Raw genomic sequence first — 20,511 nt, 5'->3', positions numbered from 1 at the left:
ATGGTCCTATGCTTCGTAAAATTTGCAAAAGTAAGATATTTTAAACACTATTGTTTCCTCTCTGTCACAATTTCCCTTATATCCAGTGGCTCTGGAAAAGCCATGGGAATTTTGGGGAAGTTGAAATGGAGATCTGTTTAGGCTGGATTTAGGTTGGGCTATTTATGTGGTTAGCTGTTATTTCTGTGCACAGTTAGGGTACCGCTAGCCATCCTGGTGCAGAAAAGGGCTTCCAGGTACGCCCCTGTTGTCCACCAGCACTGTGACAAAGGTTCAGGGCTAGTGGTCAGATCACAGTATGAGATAGTGTCCTACAGCTCCCGGCAGAGGAAGTGTGTGGATCGTGGAGGAGAAACAAGGTGTGAAATGCGCAAAGCCAGAAGCTAGTCTGTGGTAGGTTCTTCCAATCATTGATACGATGAGTGGGAGATTTGGTTCACGCTGGTGCCCAGCCAAAATAGAAGTATTAATATCTCCCTATCAGGAATAAATAAATAAATTAAAAAATAGTAAAATAATAAAGCATACACAATTATACACACACTGTTATTATAATTTTGTCTTTATTGAGACAAAGATTTGGGTGCCGGTGGTTTATTTGGGAAGCCATCCCCAAAAGTGGGAAAGGGGAAGTGAGGAGAGTGACACTAGGCTCTTAAATGGGAGAAAAGCACTTTGCAAAGATGCTGCTGAAGAGGGGCCTGTGAGTTTGTGACACAGTCGCCCCCATAACTGTTTCTTGAATGAGTTTACCCAAGTTTCTGCCTTCCTGAGCTCCCCAGGAGCAGGTGTCCCTGGGGACTTAGTGCCCGCCTTGGTCTCCAAACACCTGCTCAATCTGGGGGTTGAATGGATTCTCCTTTCCCAGGACCTGGGGCCACTGGAGCTGCACCTTCTTCCAGAAGCGATCTGCCAACAGCTGTAAAGCCACCTGCAAGAGAGAACCCAAAGGAGGAGTAAAAGGGAAATTAAAACAAAGTAAAGAATTTACCGGCAAGATTTACTCTATTCCTTGTGCGGTGGACAGACTCTAGGATGGTTCCCCAGGATTCCTACCTTTGGGTCTTTGTATGATCCCCTTCCCTTGATGTGGATGGAACCTATCACTTGGTTCTAAGCAATAGAACATGGTAAAGGTGAAAGAATGTCCCTTTGGTGATTATGTTACATTATCTAAGGCTCTGCCTTGCTGGCAGACTTGTTCTGGAGACTCGCTGATGGGCTGATGATGTAAGAAGCCATGTTGGAAAGCCCACATGGCAGGGAACAGAGGGTGGCCTCCAGCTGACATCTAGTAAGAAGTTGGGTCTTCAGTCCTACAACCACAAGGAAATAAATTCTGCTAACAACTCAAGGGAGTCTGAAATCAAATCTTCCCCAGTTGAGTCTCCTGGTGAGAATGTAGATTTTAGCCTCTGAGACTCTAAGTAGAGGACCCAATTAAACTATGCCAGCACTCCTGACCCACAGAAACTGAGAGACAACAAGTGTGTATTGTATTAAGCTGCTACATTTGTGGTAATTTGTTATTTAGTAATAGACAGCAAATACACTTTCTCAGAAAGGCATTTATTCATTTACCTGTGGATAGCTAACACTTACTGCAGGCTTAAGGCTTGGGTTTTGGAGGTGAACAGGATGAATCCTTCCTTGAAGGAACTCCCAGTCTAGTGAGGGACCCAGACATGCAGAATGACACCACCAAACCCACAGGGAGGACTGTGAGGGATGCACACGGCTGGAAGGGGAAGAGGTGGCAACTCTGCTGGGTGCGAAGAAAGGATAGGTCCTCTCTGAAGAGTGTGATGGCTGAGCTGAATTTTCAAGGAGGAATTCACCAGATGGATCATGAGGAAAGCAGTGTATGTGGCAGAGGACACAGCACATGCAAAAGCTTAGAGATGTGGAAGAGAAAGTCATGGAGGGGGACTACGGGTGCCTGGGAGATGGAGCTGAACCGGTCCCCTGGCAGGGCTGGGCTCCTGAAGGAGGCTGTGGGCACGGAGAGAGTGGTTGGAGTGCCAGGGTGTGGAATGTACAGGCTTAATTCACAATAGGCTTGTCCCTCTCTCTCCTGGCCTGATGCCTGCTCTCTGGTTGCATTGTTGTATGTCCCTTTATTCACAATGTCAGCAGGATCCATTCTTGGTTGTTCGGTCCTCTGGCTTGTCATTAACATGCCTTTGATGAGGAGTCTTTCTCTGCAGATAATGCCCTCATTTAGCAAATGGGCCCTGGACAGGCCTTCAGGCCCCAGATGGCTACATCTCCATGGGAGGGGGGTGGGGGGCAGTTAATGCTGAATGATAAGAGAAACGTGACTGCTGAAGGCCTCAGAGGGGAACACATTGTTGAGGGCAGATGCTCAGGGATGTCCCTGACTTTATGCAGAAGCACATGGACATTGTCTTCAAAGGGCACATGCTGTTCATCATTCCAGCAAGCAGTGCAGCCAGCTCCCTGTGTGATGCTGGCCAGCCCTCTTCGGCCTTCTTCTCTGGGCTGAAATTCTCTTATTTGCAAAATGAGTAAATGATCTGAAGACTTTTCTGGGTCTAAATTGTGTGTAAGATTTTAGCAGTTGTTAGAAAAAAATAGAACTGGTTGAGTCGATACATTAAATATCCCCAGTATTTTAATATGTTCCTGAGCCTTCTGAGGTGGACCCCAAATTCCATCCATCCAACAATGTAATCTTGATCATATCCATGTGGTGTCTAACACACATACACACCCCACTTGTCACCAACACACACAACACGTACCACATACCACATACCACACACACACACACCTCTCAGACCTAAAGAGGCTGATTGTCAAGCCAGCAGGTTTCCAGGAAGGGTCTGATCATCTCTCACACTATAAGCAGTCATGTCTTCAAAAACAGAGGACTGGTTTTGGGCTGTTTTTCCTGCTACTTCTCAACAAAGTAGGCTGCTTCCAAGTCTGTGGAAAATTACTGGTTCTTCTTTTTTGTTTTTTGCCTTTCACTTTGATATACCTAAGCAGTCTTCCTAAAAATTATGTGGTACCAATACATTTGTGGTCATTTGTTTCCCAATGTGAATTAATAAAGGAGGAGATGGGGGTGAGGATAAGCAGAGGAAAGTTAAAATAAAAGAGCTCAGATTTGAGCATGTGGTAACTATTTGGTTTGAAAGCAATTAGTTGGCTGTCACTCTAATGGAGACTAAAATATTCGTGAGTGTGCATTGCCAATATTTTGGATCTAAAATGGTATTGTTATTACTAAACTAGACACTTGTGATAAAATGACCCACTATAATTATTCATTCGTCTGAGAAACATTTACTGAGCACCTATTGTGGGCTTCTTATAACCAACCTCCTCTTGTAACTCCCATGATGCTCTGCACAGGGCAAGGCCCAGTCATCCTCATTACTCCAAGCGAGGTGTTCCTTGAACACAAATATCTTTCGTGCTTCCCTTTTCACACTTAAAAACATTAAAGCAATATCTATTCATTTGGGAAAAAATTAAAGGACAATTAAGCAAAAAGAAAAACAGAATAAAATTTATCTTAATTATAATAGAGATAGTCACTGTTAACACTGAGCCTTTCTGAGGCACACACACACGCACACACACATACATTTGATCCCTCTGTAAATATTTTATAATCTGCTCTTTTGGAGGTATAATTTACACACAGTAAAATGAACTCTTTTTGGTAAACAGTTCCATGGTGTTGACAAATGCATTCAGTTGAGTAATCATCCCAACAATCTCTAATCTGCTTTTTATTTACTTTGCTCTATATTACAAACATATTTCTGTGCCACTAAAAGTAGATCTGTATCGTTTTTATTTGCTGCACGATATTCCGTCAGATACATGCAAGCTAATTTATTTCACCGATGCATTTTTTTCGTACACATCTCCCTAACATTTATCCTCAGGACAGGGGTGGAGACAGTTTCCTGCTGCCAGTGTGCCCAACATCTGCAGCCCAGGAGGGGTTCACAGGCTGCCTCATTTACTAACCCTACTAGACACGCGCACGGAAAGAAATCTGGTCCAGCAGAACGCTAGGGAATGTGGAGTTCTGGTTAATTGGAATATTCTGGTTAACAGGGTTAGGCCCTTCCTTGTCTCTTCCTTTGCAGTTGACTCAGCTGCCTGTGCTCTTGCAGGACCCCAGCTGCAGAGTCCAGATGGTTGCCACATTGGCGGTGCTGCTTTTGTCTAGGTGCCACTCAGTTCTAGCAGGTGTGGCCCTTCCTCTGGGTAAGTCCACATCTGATGGGCACTGGTGCTGTTCTGCAGGCATCCCTGCAGCTCCAGTGTTTCTGTGGGGCGTTGCCACCCACCCATCTGTCTACTGCTGCTACTCAGAAGCCCTCATGGTGGCAAAACCATGTGATGGTCATTGGTCCACTGTGAAGTTTTCTCTTTGAAACTCTCATAGAAGGGGTGACAAAGTAGGGCAATGTAACACCCCATTGTCTTATATAAGTTTTTGGTGAAGCAGCTTTTTCAGTTTTTACTTGCAGCCCCTGATCTCCCTAGGATTCAGGCATGAGTCCACGGAGAGGGGAGTTGGAGGGTAGGGACCTGGTGCCACTTCTTGATTCAGCCCTTGGTGACAGCCACCATATGGCTTCTAGAATTTCTCTCCCTTCTAATGACAATTTAAAATTGCGCCACGCTTCTTTGCCTAACCATATTTGTATTTATGATGAGTTCTTCACCGGGAGAGTACCGGGTCCTCCAAGAAAATATACCATGTCAGATCCAGCCCACATGCTCATGATCTGCTCACTTATCCAGACATGATAGAAGCCCAGCAGTGGTCATAGCTGGACATCATCTGTGATTCTTCCACATTCCCACTTTGTAAGCTAACTGTATGTATTTTGCTACAAAAATGGAACTCTTTAGCAAGACAATCATAAAAACAAACCCTGAACGGTAACTACATTTTTGTAATATTTTAAAAGAACAAATGCAATTCAGAGCAAGAGAATATAGATTTCACCAACAACTTATCATGACTGATACCTTTTAAGTTGAACTCTTGCTAAATTTAACTCTGGGGTTCTACCAGACCAAAGTAAAAAATCTACTGTGAATTTATTTTTCTTGAAGGGAGAACAATTCCAGGCTGTCTTGTAAGATTGCTTTTAAATACCTGCAGGGAAGCCCTCACCACAGGGAAGGCACAGTTTTACTTCTCTGGCCTCTTTATCTGTCCAGAAACACAGCCTATTGGACTTGGTTACTTTGGGTCCCAATTAATTTTAAATTTGTTAACTTACAATATGACAGTGGTGTAAGATGTATTTAAAATGTTACATTTTCAGCTCTAGCCTGTCTGTGCTGGTTCAGGGTGCCACCACCAAAACCACTGCTGCCAGTTGGTGTATAAAGCAAACTAAACAAACCTGGTCCCTGATGCATGGGAGGGCCAGCCTAAGTGAGTGTTATTTGAGGCTTCCCTGGCCCAGGAGGCCCTCCCTCCTCTCTCTCCCCACTGCCAGCTTAACTGCCTTTTTTGAGGGGCTCCACCAGTCTGTCAAGGACCTTGGGTCCCGGGGGCTTACATGTTGAGACAAGTAAAGACCTAGAGACTGTTAACTTATTTAAAGCCAATGCACTGATTATATATCTGATCTCTGCCACCAGCAGTGTATAAGGGTCAGGGATCAAGAAAGAAGAGGGAATTGATGTCATGGAAAATTCACTGCCTGTAGGAAGAGTTTTAAGAGGATCGGTTTGGGTTGCTACTTCCATGAGGAGAGGAGAGGACGCTGTTTTGCAGAGAGCTTTGTTGGGCGAAGCTTCTAAGGCAGGAGGTGTCAGGAATGTTTAGCTAGGTGGTCTCAGCATAGCCAAGGAAAGCAGACTTGATGTATGTTCGTGGCTCTTTCAACGTTTTCTGTTTACTATTGTCTGATTTTAGGCCCAGAGATCTTTTACGTGCCTTTTCAGATACTTAACTTTGCAAAGATTTTAAAAAGTGGGTGTTTGAACAGGTAGAATTGCTACAGCTTCAACAGGCCACAAATCTGGGTCTCGGGTCTTTGCAATGACATTTCTTTTCTAAGAAAAACTTTCTTTGCATTTTGTCAGCAGTTTGACTGCTATTCCCAACTCTCGGATACACCTGCTCTCTCTGGAGGCATCTAGCGCTCTCCTAGGACTTCTTTCCAGCGGGTCCTGCTGAGATGGGCAATGGTTCCCACTTTGTGGTAGTCACGCCTGCGTAATCCCTCTCCTTTGAGTGTGGTAGGACTTGTAATTTGCTTTTAACTTCTAAAATATGGCAAAGGTGATGGAATGTTACTCTGTGATTAGGTTACGTACAGCAGTGACTGACATAACTGGCAGACTCTGTCTGTTGCCATTTTGCACTCATTGATGAAGCAGGTTGCTCAGGTGGCCTCTGAGCAACAACCGATTAGGAACTGAGACCCTCAGTTCAACAGGTCTCAAGGAACTACATTCTGCCAACAAATGTGAGCTTCCAAGTCAAGCCTTCCGATGAGACCCAGCCCTGGCAGACACCTTGATGGCAACTTGGGAGAGTCAGCGGAGCAGGTTACCCAGCTAATCTGTGCCTGGATTCCTGGCCACAGAAACTGTGAGTTAAGAAATGTGTCTCCTACACTGTTGGTGGGAATGTAAATTGGTACAGCCATTATGGAGAACAGTATGGAGGCTCCATAACAAACTAAAAATAGAGCTACCGTATGACCCTGCAATCCCACTCCTGGGCATATATCTGGAGAGAAACATGGTCTGAAAGGATACATGCACCCCAATGTTCACTGCAGCACTGTTTACAATAGCCAAAACATGGAAGCAACCTAAATGTCCATCGACAGAGGAATGGATAAAGAAGATGTGGCACATATACAATGGAATACTACTCAGCCATTAAAAAGAATGAAATAATGCCATTTGCAGCAACATGGGTGGACCTAGAGATTGTCATACTGAGCGAAGTAAGTCAGACAGAGAAAGAGAAATATCGTATGATATTGCTTATATGTGGAATCTAAAAAGAAATGATACAAATGAACATATTTACAAAACAGAAACAGACTACAGACTTAGAGAACGAAGCTGTGGTTACCGGGGCTGGGGGGAGGGGTGGGAAGGGTCGGGGGAAGGGATAGCTAGGGAGTTTGGGATTGACATGTACACACTGATATATTTAAAAAGGATAACCAACAAGGACCTACTGTATAGCACAGGGAACTCTGCTTAATGTTATGCGGCAGCTTGGATGGGAGGGGAGTCTGGGGGAGAAAGGATACGTGTATATGTATGGCTGAGTCCCTTTGCTGTCATCTGAAACTATCACAACATTGTTAATCGGCTATACTCCAATATAAAATAAAAAGTTAAAAAGAAAAAGGAATGTGTGTGGTTTTCAAGTCATTTGGTATGCAACAATAGATAACTAAAATACCTTCTCAGTCTTAATTCTCTTTGATCTTTATTTTTCTTCATAATTTGATCCCTTGGGCCAGTCTCATCCCTGCCAGTGTCTCCTGCTCTCAGCTAGAAGCTGGTGATTCCCAAACCTGTGTCTCCTGAGATCAGAACCCATAAATATGATCTAATGGCTGGATACTGTGCAGGCACCCCAAATTCAGAATGTTCAAATCTGCTCCTTCTTCTGAGTTCCTTGACTTTATATTTTCACCTCCCTTCATCCAGTTGTTGAATCCTGTGAGTCATCTCACTCCCACCCACCAAATCCAATCAATCAGCAAGTCTAGCATTATATATATTTCTTAAAATTCTGGTTCTACATTTTGGAAATGAGATGAAAAAGTAAAGCGGTTGTCCGTCTATTGATATACAGGAATTTTTATATGCTTATTTATTTTCCATTAAAATATAAGTAAAGAATTTAGATGGTGAATATAATCTGGCTCAAAAATTAATATCTATCAATCATAAATTTGAACTGTTCAACATAGCCAATATTTATACTTAAACTTGTCTGCCTAAGAAAACTGGGGCAGTTGAATCAATAGTGGTTACCCACTCCCCCCTGCTTCTCTAGCAGGGTTTTAGGAATAAATAGGCCAATAAAATAAAGCCTGCTCACCCCTTGGTGGTGAGGGGCCAGTATCAACTGTTTTTGCTCAGATGTACAGGATTGGTGAGGGGGTACTTGAAAAAGGTCCCAGTCTTCTCTTTTGGTTGGTATTATGTCTGTGCCGTAAGGATGAGGTCCTGAGACTCAGCCTTGCCCATCTGACTCTTTCAAGATGGAAAAGATGTGGACTCCCATAGCTGCCCCCATGGTCTAGAAGGATCCCTTAACACTGCTTCTGCTGTAGGGCACACCATTGGGAGGCGAGTATGCAGGGACGTCCAGTGGCCCCTCTTCAAGGCTTCAAGTCACAACCCTGTCCTGATGGTGCTCACATCTGTATCTCCAGCTCAGATCCCTTCCTGAGCGCTAAGCTCGTATATTATCTGCTGCAGGGATATCCCCATTTGGACATCCTAGAGGCTCTTTAAATCCAACATGTGCCAAACTCCTCCTCAAACCACCCCATCCCCCTAAAGGTGTTCTTGACCTCGGCAGGCAATGAAATCATCTATCCAGTTTCCCAAGTCACAAAAGAAGTGTGATGCTTAGCATCTCTTTCTCTTTCACCTTGACATCCAATAAATGACCATGTTCTGTTGATTCAACTCTCTGAATCTCTCCAATACAGGCCTTTCTCTTTCTCCTCACTCTCACTACCTCTGTTCAGGCCATCACCCTCTTGTGCACAGGAATGTCCGCACCCTTGCTAGACCAAACCGTTCTTCATGCTGCTACCACAGGTATCTTTTCAGAGAACAAGTCTAGGTATTTTTCCCTCTTGCTGAAAAACCTTCAACGGCTCTCTGTTCTCCACAGTTGAAAAGGTCTGAATCACCTATTCAGACCTTATGTGACCTGTCCCTGAATATCTCTCTTGCTCTTTCTCTCTCCACTCCACTCTCATGTTCTATGTCCCCGCCACACTGAAGCACTTTTATTACCTCCAATGTGCCATGCTTCCTTTCGTATTCAGGTCCTTGCCCTTGCACTTTCCTCAGCTCAAAACACTTTCTGCAGCCCCTCCCCTCTTCCTTTCACTTGACTAGTTCACGGTCTTAGTTCTGAGTTCCCTCCTCTGAAAATCTTTTCTTGCACCCCTCTCTCCCATTCCGTCCCCCATAATGCTCCCATAGCATCTGTGCTTGCACAACTGGAGGCATTGACTACTTTTTACATTTAATTATCTGTTTATTTGTCATTCTCCCACTCTACCCTATAATCTCCTTAACCGGCAGGGGTGGTTTCCCGTTCACCCTTCGCACTGTGTTTGATACCGGGTAGGCACGCAATAGACATTCTAGGATGGCAATTTACCATCTAGACTGCTCAGCTCAACATACATGATAACTAGGCAGGCTTTAGGCATATCTATCCATTGTCACCCACTTTAGATGTGGCTCCACCACTGTTGCCCACTCTATCACCCACTCGCAGCATGTGAACAAATCTCTCAGGAATAACATAAGATTACAACACACCGATTTTCAGCTTCTGACTCTGAACAGTCAGTTAACGGCGAAGCTGTTTGAGTGCAAGAAAGAGCCCCAATTTGACAGACCTTGAACCCTAATACTATTTTAAGAGTCAGGGACAGAATAGTCTTTTGATAGATCAGACAAATATGTCCCGAGGGATACAACAAAGCTGTCTTTGACCCTCTTCTTTTTAGTTTGTTCCTCATTGCTCCCTCTCTGACCATCTCCTCTCGTTCCCATTCTCTATAGAGTCAGAAGGGTAAAATTCTGTAATGTACAAAGAATGACAAGAACTGCTACCTAATTATTGCCAGAAAGCAGGTCTCCTCATTAACTATTCTAAAACCAAAGACATCATTTTTTTTTTTTGGTGAGGGGGTAAACTCTAATATTTAACCAGCTTCTAGCCAATAATTCTCTTAGATCAACCCATCCAAGTGATACACAGGAAACAGATATTCTGAGGTGCATTACTTAGATTGTTTGGGTTGTTGTTACTTAACACAGTAAGATGCGCATTTAATACTCACTTTAAAATTTACCCAGCATCTGTGAGACTCTACTGTCCATCCATCTGATCATGGAGTGGCACTCTTCCTTTTCTTTTCTTTTTTTAAAAAATTAATTAATTAATTAATTTTTATTTTTGCCTGCATTGGGTCTTCGTTGCTGCATGCAGGCTTTCTCTAGGTGTGGCGAGCGGGGGCTACTCTTCATTGCGGTGCGCGGGCTTCTCATTGCGGTGGCTTCTCTTGTTGTGGAGCATGGGCTCTAGGTGCTCGGGCTTCAGTAGTTGTGGCACATGGGCTCAGTAGTTGTGGCTCTCAGGCTCTAGAGCATAGGCTCAGTAGTTGTGGCGCACGGGCTTAGTTGCTCCGCGACATGTGGGATCTTCCTGGACCAGGGCTCGAACCCGTGTCCCCTGCATTGGCAGGTGGATTCTTAACCTCTGCACCACCAGGGAAGTCCCTCTTCCTTTTCTTTTGAGACAGGTCTTAGCCCTGCCCATGGGTACTCATGGGACCTAGAGCTCAGGGGGAGGGAGGACTATGGCTCCCTTCATGCTTCTTAGGGGATGATCAGCCCTCCCTGTGGCCTGGCTGACCATGTAGATCAAGGCTACAAGGAGTGCTTCTCACGTTTGGACCCTTGTCAATGCCACAAAGGCCTCATCAGAGAGACGATAGCCACAGAGGATTGCCTGTGGGTAAATGGCCCATCCCTCCTGCAGGGGACTGGCTTTCAAAATGTTAGAAGCAGCAGAGCTACTCCCCCACTTCTTTTTCTATTTTTTATACAAAGAAATATCATGAGCAACTCCAGTATGTAGAACAGATAAAAGTGGAACTTCCCTGGCTGCAGCCAGGACAATGGACGGGGGAGGGGGAGGGGACAGAATCCCACCATCTAGCTCCCCTTGCTCTGTGAAGAGGCCAGAGTAGAACTACTTTCCAGATTGTTCCTCAGAATCCTAAATGAGAAACAGCTCTCACTGCAGGATATTGCTAAGGACACTGTTCTCCTCTCGTATGGTTCTCCTTTTTTTCTAGAAGGATCCATAGAAGAAATTTCTCACAGGGTTCACTTCCAGGAGTCCTTCTGATTTTTTTAAATTTTTGAGTACTTAATTTATTTTTTAACTTCTTAAGGCTATGACTTATGCCCTTCTTTGCATCAGCTGCGTAGGAAGCATGGAGCTGATTTCGTGGGCCCTTGCAGGCAGTTTCTTAGGACTTCCTGGGACACATTGTGAATTGTAGACATTAAGTCAGGAATTCAGGTATCATTTCTACCTTATTTTCTTTTTACTCTGATTTTCACTTTATTATTTTATTTATATTTTATCAATTTAATTTATATTTATTTATCTCCTATCTTACACATGTGTGCACATCACCTCAAATTCTTTCTGGAATAAAACAGGATAAAAACGAATGCATGGGTGCATAATTATATTACAAAGATAACGTAACAGACTGCCCTCAGCAACCATCGTGTGACTGCACTTACCTCACTAGGGTGGAATCCATCCACGGGTTCAATGAGCTGCCAGGGCTGCCCTCCGCTCCTCTGCCACTCCTCCATGACTGTGGGGCGTGCACACACACACACAGAGGGTTAGAGACATGCTTTCCTGAGCAACAGTCAACACCCAAGAGCAAGGGCTGTGAAAGATGTTCCTCCCGGGCCCATGCTTACCCAGCCACGTCTGCCTCTGCCGGGGGCTTTCTGAACAGAGATAATCTTTCCATTGTGTCATTATTTTTTCTCTAACTCAGGAAGACAAATGTGTGAGAGTGTTGGATGAATGTGGCTTGTAGAGTGAGTAGGGTGGTGGGGAAGGGTGAGCTCTAAAATATTCAACATCGATTTAAGTCCATCTCATTTCTCAGTGGCAAGGAGGACAGAATTTCAGGAGTAGGAGGAAAATATTAAGCATTTTGTTAACACCTCCTTTCATTGGCTGCCATTTCCAGACACTGCCTGCATATGTCAAGCAATCATCATTAAAACTCACACAGTTCGTCAGAAATATAATTACCTAAAATGATTTGGACATCACATTTAGAGCGAGTATGGCTACAGAGGAAAATGTTATGAGCCCCAAAATGATGAACAGCAATAAAACTGTCCTTCAACAGGGGTGAGACCAGGAATGTCAGTTGCTCCAAGGCAAAGGCATAATGAACTCTACATTATAATATCATACAGTCAATAAGAACTCCTCAAGGAAACTTCAAATCCCTAGAGAGCCTCCAGAGAGAAAAATGTGAAACCTACCACTCCCAGTGTAGCCCATGTCCTCATTTCCCTGGTGTCCAGAGAGGGGAACCGGCACAGCTGATATTCCTCTAGTTCTTTCCTCTTCACACTTCACAAAAACTCAAGGGCAGGGATCTGTTCCCTCTTGCCCTCTTTGTTTATCTCTCTTTTGCCCCAAGGGAAGGAATGGAAATGCTATTAGGGGCTTTAACTGGATGAGAGAAGCTGGACTTTCCCAGAGCTGAATCAATACTATGCTGCTTTTGTAATTAGTCCTAATATCACGCCAGGCTGTCCACCCTTGCTACCCAATCCTTGTCCCCAGAGGGGCTGCAAATACTGCTGTCCTTCTCAGAGCACAGGAAACAATTCCTGCTGGTGGTTTGGAGTCCTATACTGGATCACCAATTCCTGTTGGCTTTTTCCCTGCCAGAATGGCCACCACTGAGCCACTCTCTTATACTTTATGCCTGGGTTTTATTGGAGGTTGCTAGAAGAAGCAGCTAATGGAAAGTGGCCTTTTCATTTCTTGTGAAACTCAAATCAAGGATATTGTCCACTGTGTCCTCCACGTGTGGTCTTAAGGGAGAGATTGCTTCATGCTGGTAAACGGTGTATCTCTCTGAAGGAATGGTATGTATCTGCTCTTCTGATAGGAAGCTCAGAATTACAGTGATACTGAAACCACACCAACCCTTATGAAGGTTTATTTGTTCTGCTGAACCAGCTTGCAGACCTCACAGTTTCTTGCCATTGGCCCTAGGTACCCCGTAAAAGACAGAGCCTTGGGGAAGCTCGCCTGGCTCTAGTTTCAGTTTACTTGGCTGTTCTGTTTTTTAGGCATGACCTCGGAACCGGATTTTCTGCTTCCGGTTCAATTCTGGGTGCTTCACCTTTCCCTCTGGATCTGACACTTTGAAGCGCCTGTGGGTCCCTCCTGTCTCCCTGGGTGTGCCATACTGCTCCGGCCCAGCCCTGCTCATCCTGGCTCACCTGTCATGCGTTCCCCATGCCTGGTTCAGACTGTTCTTTCTGCCCCTTGGTCGGGAGAGGATGGGTCACTTTCCTACTTGTTTTTTGGGTCCTGCTGTTCTATTTTCTAACTTTATGCTGATTCTCTCTCTGAGCCATTTCCAATCTGAACATCCAACCAATTACCCTTAATGGAGCACCAGGCATTGGAAGGGTTTCTTCAGTCAATGTCACCCCCACTGAGCCCCCTCAGTGCTTTTTGTTCTTTTGTACTATTTGTCTCATCTCTACTTTGCAGCCCCACAGGGTTTCTAATACAAAAATCAACACTGATGCAGAAAGGTCCAGCCCAGGTAAGATGTCAGCCTCCTAGGAGCCTCTGTGACTTCAGAGGTGACCTTGTTTCCATTCTATTTGCATTCCTTTGCTTCACACAAATCCTCAATGAACTTTTCAATCCTTTCTCCTGCTTCTCCCTTATTTTCAGTTTGGTTTCACCTTATGCTATACAAATGTTAAAAAGAGAAAGAAAAGAAAGAATGAAAGAAAATCTCAATCAGATGTTAAGTACTTCCCAGGCCTGTTAGACAATGGGAACCAAGCCCAGTCAAGACCTGAGAAACGGGTTGTATTAAAGAGATAGACAGCAAGCCATGTGCCTGACCTGGACCACTCACACATCCTCTGACCCAGCAGGGGTAGGAAGTTCCTCATAACACTTTTTGACTCTTCACATTTGCAGAGAAGGTTGAGTGACAAATTGAATCTAAACTTGTGCCTTCACTGGCCAAGAGAACGTTCAGAAAGGAATTACAGTGATCTGGAAAATCGACAGTGGAAAAGCAAATTTGAGCTTATAAATGAAACACAGTTTAAGCCAAGATCGTGTTCCTGGAGAGGAATGTTTGTTAAGAGCTCCACATTAAAAAGACCAGACTTTCTTATACCCGTGTTTCCTCTAGTGTGATTCAATGCTAGTCTTACGAGGCTTAAAGTTAGTCTAGGCTGTTTCCATTTTGATTTGAATTTTATGTGCATTACTAACTACCAAACTAAAAACTATGGCCCTTAGAGAAAGGGAGAGGTGGTGATAGATATTATACTTCATGGAACAGATGGACATAATTTAGTCATCAGAATTAATAACTATTTTTCAAAATGAGAAGGAATGGTGATTCTTCTACTCCCCTTGGAGGCTTGATCCCATAATGTAGGATATTTTCTCATATGATTATTGTGTCTCTGAGGCTTACCAGTCACTGAATATCTGTAGACATAAGAATTATAACACTTACAGGAAGAGTCAGTAACTCACAGGCAAGAGTTTAAGGTCTTACCTGTATTATGACCAGTGCTAGACAGAGTGACCCTTTTTAGTTTGTTTATCTCAGGGTGAAATTTTGCTTTCTTAGAATAAATGCAATACCAGACAGTGGTCTCTACTTCTTCTCTGATTTAGACTGGGTGGTCCAAGCAGGGTATTATGGTAGGTTGGTCAGTTCCCTTCCTGCCTGGGACCATAATTAAAAATAGGCAAATTAATTGCCATTTGTTCTTTGGAACACTTGAATTAAAGCTCTTGAAAGATCATGAGCGATCTCTTTGGATTTGGTACGTAATGTATTTCCTTTATTTGTAAAGTCAAAGAAGCTCTGCTAATGACCAGTTTTTCAGAGATGCAATAGAAATCACAGGAGTTTCATAGAACATTTGGTAGCTCCTTGATGATTAGCAGATATTTAAAAAGAGAAATCTGAATTCTGGTCAGCACTATGAAGTCACTGGTCATTTTGACAAACATACACTTGTGGGCAGGGGAACTAAGAACCAAAACTCTAACTGAGTTGTCTTAGAAGCTGAGGGGAGCTGGTGGTATATTTAAAGTGTCAGTGAAAAAATGGCCTTGTCAGCCAAGTGGCATGCTCCTTCCTCTGTTTGGGAGGTGTGGTGGAGATGAAGAAAAAGGACATCACCTGCTCAAGCTGGCATTTCCTGAAGGGAAAAAAAATTGTTGCCTCTGTTTAGCTCATAACCAGTTGGAGGATGAGTCAGCAAGAGACAAAAAAGAGTCTTTGAGGTGAGCAGTCATCTTTTGGTGCTGGACTGAGGCTGTCAGAGTGGAGAACAGATAGGTCTCGTGTCTACCCTCAAGGGACAGGGACCCTCAACTGTCATTTGCTCTGTCACAGGGTGTAAAATTGTAAATCTCATATGAAAAGTGATATTTGTGATGCAATAGCTCAAATACAGTATAGAAATGAGAGCAGAGATTTTCATGTGACTAGTGAGACTGCAGATTTAATCAGTGACTCTATAGGATTTTTATTTATGATAAAAGGAAACTGTGATAAGGAGATGCATTTCCACCATAGCTTCCTGTGAGGAACTCAAAGTGATGCACAGGCTCAGCTGGTGATGGGGAGGGTTAGACATTGAAAAAGAATAAACATTTATTATCCATCTATCATAAGCCCTGGAAGAATGTAGTAGGTGCTTTACATACAGTGATGATGGTGGCAATGGGAAGGTGTCAGCTAACAGGTATTGGAGTCCTTACTACATGACAAGCACTGTCTCTATCCTTACATAGAGCCCACGGTTTAGTTACTGCTACCTTACACAAAAGGAAACTAAACCTGAACGGTTATTTCATTTGCTCGAGGTTACACAGCTATTCTATGTCTGAGTTGAGATAGGAATACAGGTCTATCTGGTTGTAAATTCTGGGCTCTTTGTATAATAACATATTCGCCTGCATGAGGTTGGCCAGATTTCCAGGATGGTGAGCTGCCCAGGTGGGGGAGCTTATCCACGGAGATGGATCTGGGAGCGGATGCGCCTCTGCCTACTCTGGAAAATGCTAAAATCTCAAGGTAGGCGTGCCCTTTGCAGTAGTCTAACATTGGGTGTAAGCTAAGACCTTACCACAGTTCTTGAAAACTAGATACAAACGCCAGCTCTCTCAGAAGCACACATGATGGCACGTAGCCATTAAATGCACAATGCTGTATCGGATGTTTCTGGAAGCAGATCCCAGAGTACCATTTCCTCTGCCTCCACTCTCCCTTCCACTGTATCTTCTCTAGTGGAGACTAACTTCATATGGAGAAGGCGAAGAAGGCCCTGGACCAAAACTGGACCTTCATTTTTAATAAATGTCAGGAAATTACAAAGTCTCAGCAAATTCCTTGAACTGCTGATGAGAAGTGCCAAACAAAGAGAGATACCTAGGAGGTTTCTCAGTAAGGTGACCAACTGCCATGTTGATGTAGTGTTCAGGTTAACTGAACTTTTTGCTTTTTTATTGCATTTATTGTTGCTCTGAGGATAAGAACGTGCTGAGGAAGCTCTGTTTCCAAGCATGTGGAATGCTGGCCGGTATGGGGGTCCAGGAGAAAGCTCTTTCCCTGTATCTTTCATGAAGAGAGGACTGTCCTGTTTTGTTAACAACCATATTGCCAGCACCTACACAGCACACAGGAGGGCTTAGTAAAAATCTGATGACTAAATGATTAAGTTCTTAATCTTGGAGCATTACAGGAGCCCCATTTATTAAATTTTAATGTGTGTTTTAATTTTAATAGATCATCTGTGGATTATGTACAGATGCAGACTCTGATTAGGTACGTCCTAATTAGGAGTGGGGCCTGGGGCTCTGCATTTATAACCAGTCCCCAGGTGTATAGATGTTGCTCATTTTGAACTAGGTATTAAGTGGCAAGGGTGTGAGGGAATGGTGCTCTTTCCTGGGTGCTGGCTATGTACCAGGCATGGCATTTGGGAGGATTACACATTATTTTACATAATCATCACAAAGACTTGTTATGTAGATATAGTGTCTCCATTTCCAGGTCTGGAAAGGAGAGTTTAGAAATGTTCAGGGAATCGCCAACAGTCCCAAAGATAATAAATGACAGAGCTAGAGATTACTGTGGAAAATGAAAAAGTCTCAAGTGAATGCTAGGTAATATTATATTTTTAAAAACTTTATCTATATTCAGGGTGGGTGATGATCAAAGATCACTTGGTGGTGCATTTGTTTACACCAGGAATTCATTAATGAGGCTTTAACTCTGCATTTTAATGACAGGTTATTTATCAAAATGTCTCTCCCCATGAGAGAAATATATATCACCTAGGCAGGAAATCTAGTTAACGGAGATCAGTCTTGTTGAAAAGATGTTCAGAATTGAAGTACTAGAGTCTACAATGCAAAACGTGTCAGCTAATGTAATATTTGATAATTCATGATGGCCATCTGTCTCATCCCAGATGCTTGGACTGGGGGAGTTGGTGGTGGGGAGAGAGATGATAAACTCCGTATGAGAAACCGTCCATCCTTTGCATACACTGCAAAGCTTTTCATTAGCATCATCTCAGCTGGCAGTCTATCAACAGAGACTTTTCTCTTGCATAACAGTTGCTTAGCAATGAAAATGGGACTGGAAGGATTAAAGTCAATAGATAATCATTTTTCAGAGTCAAGATGTAAAGGATAAATCCAGTAATCATGCCTGTTTTCTTGTGGCCACTCATCAGTGACCCCAGTGTTTGGATAGAATGCTAGAAAAGCAGCAGTAATGTTCTTTCCAGAAAGCTGGGGTGTGGTTTGTCCACTTTGCCATAGGCATCTGAAGTCCTCCCTTTGAGACTCATTAGTTTCATCATGTGTGAGGTCTGGGAATCCGCCTTGTTTTGAGTCCTTAGGTAATCCAGTGGCCCCAAGGAGAGGCACTGCCTTACCCCTCATTCCTGTCACACTCATCTTTAGCCCAGCCGTAAGCCGGGCATTGCTAAACTGTCAAGAATAAGTTAGATGATTCCACTGACCTGTTGGTTCCCAGCCCAAAGCTGTTTCCAGCTGGTCACTGGCTCTATTGCTTCAGGGATTCTAAAATAATGGTGAAGTAAGGAGGTGATGCTGAGCTTCCACCTTTCCAGAAAGAGTCTCACACTTTATCTTTTTTCAATACTCAGAGCTATTAATGCGTCAGAATGGGCAGAAGCGACCCTGCCCAATATACTGCCTGTTGGCTTGTAAACAAACGCCTTGCCCAGGCAGGCTCTAAATGGTAGCTGCTGCTTCTGTCTTGTGTCAATACCTAAACCAAGCAAGACTTACTTTCTTGGAAGTCAAAATCCACGTAGAAAAGATTGAAGTTTGTAAATTTCTGGCTGGTTGCAATATTTTTCAGCGTATTGGAGAGTTGTTCTGCTCTCTGAATACAAAGGAAACAGGGAGAATTTCATGAAACCTAGACTTGGGCTTTAGGGAGAAAATTCATGCAGAACAAAGAAATCAATAGTCCCCATCCCACCCCGACTGCAAGTCATCAGCAGAGAGCAGCTCTGCATATTAAATTCCATTCATGCACAAATGGCCAATGAGCATACAAAACTGTTAAAATTCATTAGGAACAAAATCAGTGCAAACTAAAGTATTAAGATACCACTTTCTCCCCATGGGTTTGGCAAAGAGAAGATGAACAATCATGATAATAAAGAGTATTGCCATGGGATACGTGATTGAGAATGTCAATTTGTTTAACCTTTCTAGAGAGCAATTTGGTGATAGGGATCCAACCATTAAACATGACGTACTCTTTGACCCAATAATTTTCTAGGAATTTGTCTTAAGGAAATGGACATGGTACACAAAGACATACATCTTCCTATATACAAAGCTTCATCACAACACTATCTATCATAGTGAGAAATTAGAAACAATCCATATGTCCAACACCAAGGGATGAAATAAATCATGGTACATTCATATGATCTATTTTCTAAAATGATTACAAAATTATGATGTGGAGGAATCATTATAAACATCAGAAGGTACAAGACAATATGTGTGTTCTGATACTATGTAGGCAAAACCCCCAAAATAACTATCTATGAAAATAATATTGGAAAGACATACATACATATTAATTTTGGGTGGTGGGATTTTGAGTGATTTTTGGTTTTGTTTTTTTGTACTTTTTACATTTTCCAAGGTTTTTTTAAAAATTGAAATATATTTCCCTTGTAAAAAATGTTTACCAAATTCCTTACCAAGAAATTATTTACCATCTGTGAAAGAAATGTGGGAACCTTTCTCAGAGAAGAAAGGAAGGCTCTGGGGCACCTGGTCCTCCCCTACCTTGGGAGAATTCCAGCCCTGCGTACACCTAGCCTTGGTCACTTCTCTGACTCTACAAATATGCCTAGGACCAGCTTTCAAAGGCGTGTGTGTGTTTGTGTGTGTACACGCATGTGTGTGTACAAGAGAGACAGGCACACATAGAGACAGTGATGGAGAAACACAGCAAGGACCACAGACTCAGCGAGGCAGAAGCGGGAGACAGGGCACCCCCACATTCTCTTGGCTCCTCAAGCATCCGGGAGTTTGTTTCTTTTATTCACCAGCTTGGAGGCCGTCACCCTGCCAAAATCCCATCCCCAGTGCAAACCCTGCAGCAAACACAGGGAGAGAATGATCAAAGACGGTATCAAAGGGCCTGCGACAGCCCTACCTCTGAAGTGAGAGTCCGGAGCGTCTTATTGGAAGACATCCAGCTGTGGCAGGGGCTGACCTGAGAGCAGGAAAACATTGATTACAGAAGAATAGTGCTGGTTGTGGGAACACAGCTTTGGAACAAGTCAGTGTGAGCTCACCTGGAGACAGTTCAGGAAGGAGTAGAAATGCGCGTAGGTCACGTCCTTGTTCAGCTGGCCTGGAAAACAGAGAGGTCTGGCGTGTTGCATGCACTCAGATATAGCAGCCACCTAGGGACCCTGGTGGGTGAGCCTGCCTCTCTTGCAGAAGGCTGGCGCCTCCAGGGACCTGCCCTGGCTTTGCATTCGGTGTTGCTCTTGAAGATGCCTGTGCTTTCCTTCTTTCTGAGCCTCCTAGAAATTCAGACCTGGGGTTGGGGAGCGGCCCCAAGGAGTTTACTCCTATCTCGAGCTCTTCACACGGGCTAGGGCAAGGTGTGAGGGGCCTGACCTTATCTGGTTCCCAGTAGAGGGATTCAGGGCACCGTATGGACCAGAACACCACTAACAAAGGAGCTGGCAGAGCAGTGGCTTTCTCCTGGCAATGGTATGAAATGCCAAGTCCCTGTGGGGTCCAGGGAGCATTCAAGGTGGGAGTTGACCAAATCCTCCTCCTTTTGTGTTTATGAAGCACTCAGGTCTGACCGGATTATCCCATGCTGAGGACCTGGTGGGACTCTG

The 20,511-nt window shown here is 43.8% G+C and overlaps 1 protein-coding gene across 6 annotated transcripts in view; it reads right to left on the bottom strand.

The window, feature by feature from the left end:
• Positions 1 to 691: 691 nt before the first annotated feature.
• Positions 692 to 20,511, bottom strand: part of AOAH (acyloxyacyl hydrolase) — a 177,583-nt gene continuing 157,763 nt past the window's right edge. For all 6 annotated transcript variants that reach the window (XM_036864537.1, XM_036864542.1, XM_036864543.1 and 3 more), the window contains 5 exons: positions 19,951 to 20,009; positions 19,809 to 19,868; positions 18,413 to 18,509; positions 11,566 to 11,642; positions 692 to 931 (listed from right to left, as the gene is read on the bottom strand). In XM_036864537.1, coding sequence (XP_036720432.1) covers positions 803 to 931; positions 11,566 to 11,642; positions 18,413 to 18,509; positions 19,809 to 19,868; positions 19,951 to 20,009 — 422 coding nt within the window. In that variant the 3' untranslated portion in view covers positions 692 to 802. The remainder of the gene's footprint in view (positions 932 to 11,565; positions 11,643 to 18,412; positions 18,510 to 19,808; positions 19,869 to 19,950; positions 20,010 to 20,511) is intronic.

This window comes from Balaenoptera musculus, chromosome 9 (assembly GCF_009873245.2).
Source record: "Balaenoptera musculus isolate JJ_BM4_2016_0621 chromosome 9, mBalMus1.pri.v3, whole genome shotgun sequence".
NCBI lineage: Eukaryota > Metazoa > Chordata > Mammalia > Artiodactyla > Balaenopteridae > Balaenoptera > Balaenoptera musculus.
The sequence above is the reverse complement of the archived record's forward strand: the minus strand, read 5'-3'. Positions and strand labels throughout refer to the sequence as shown.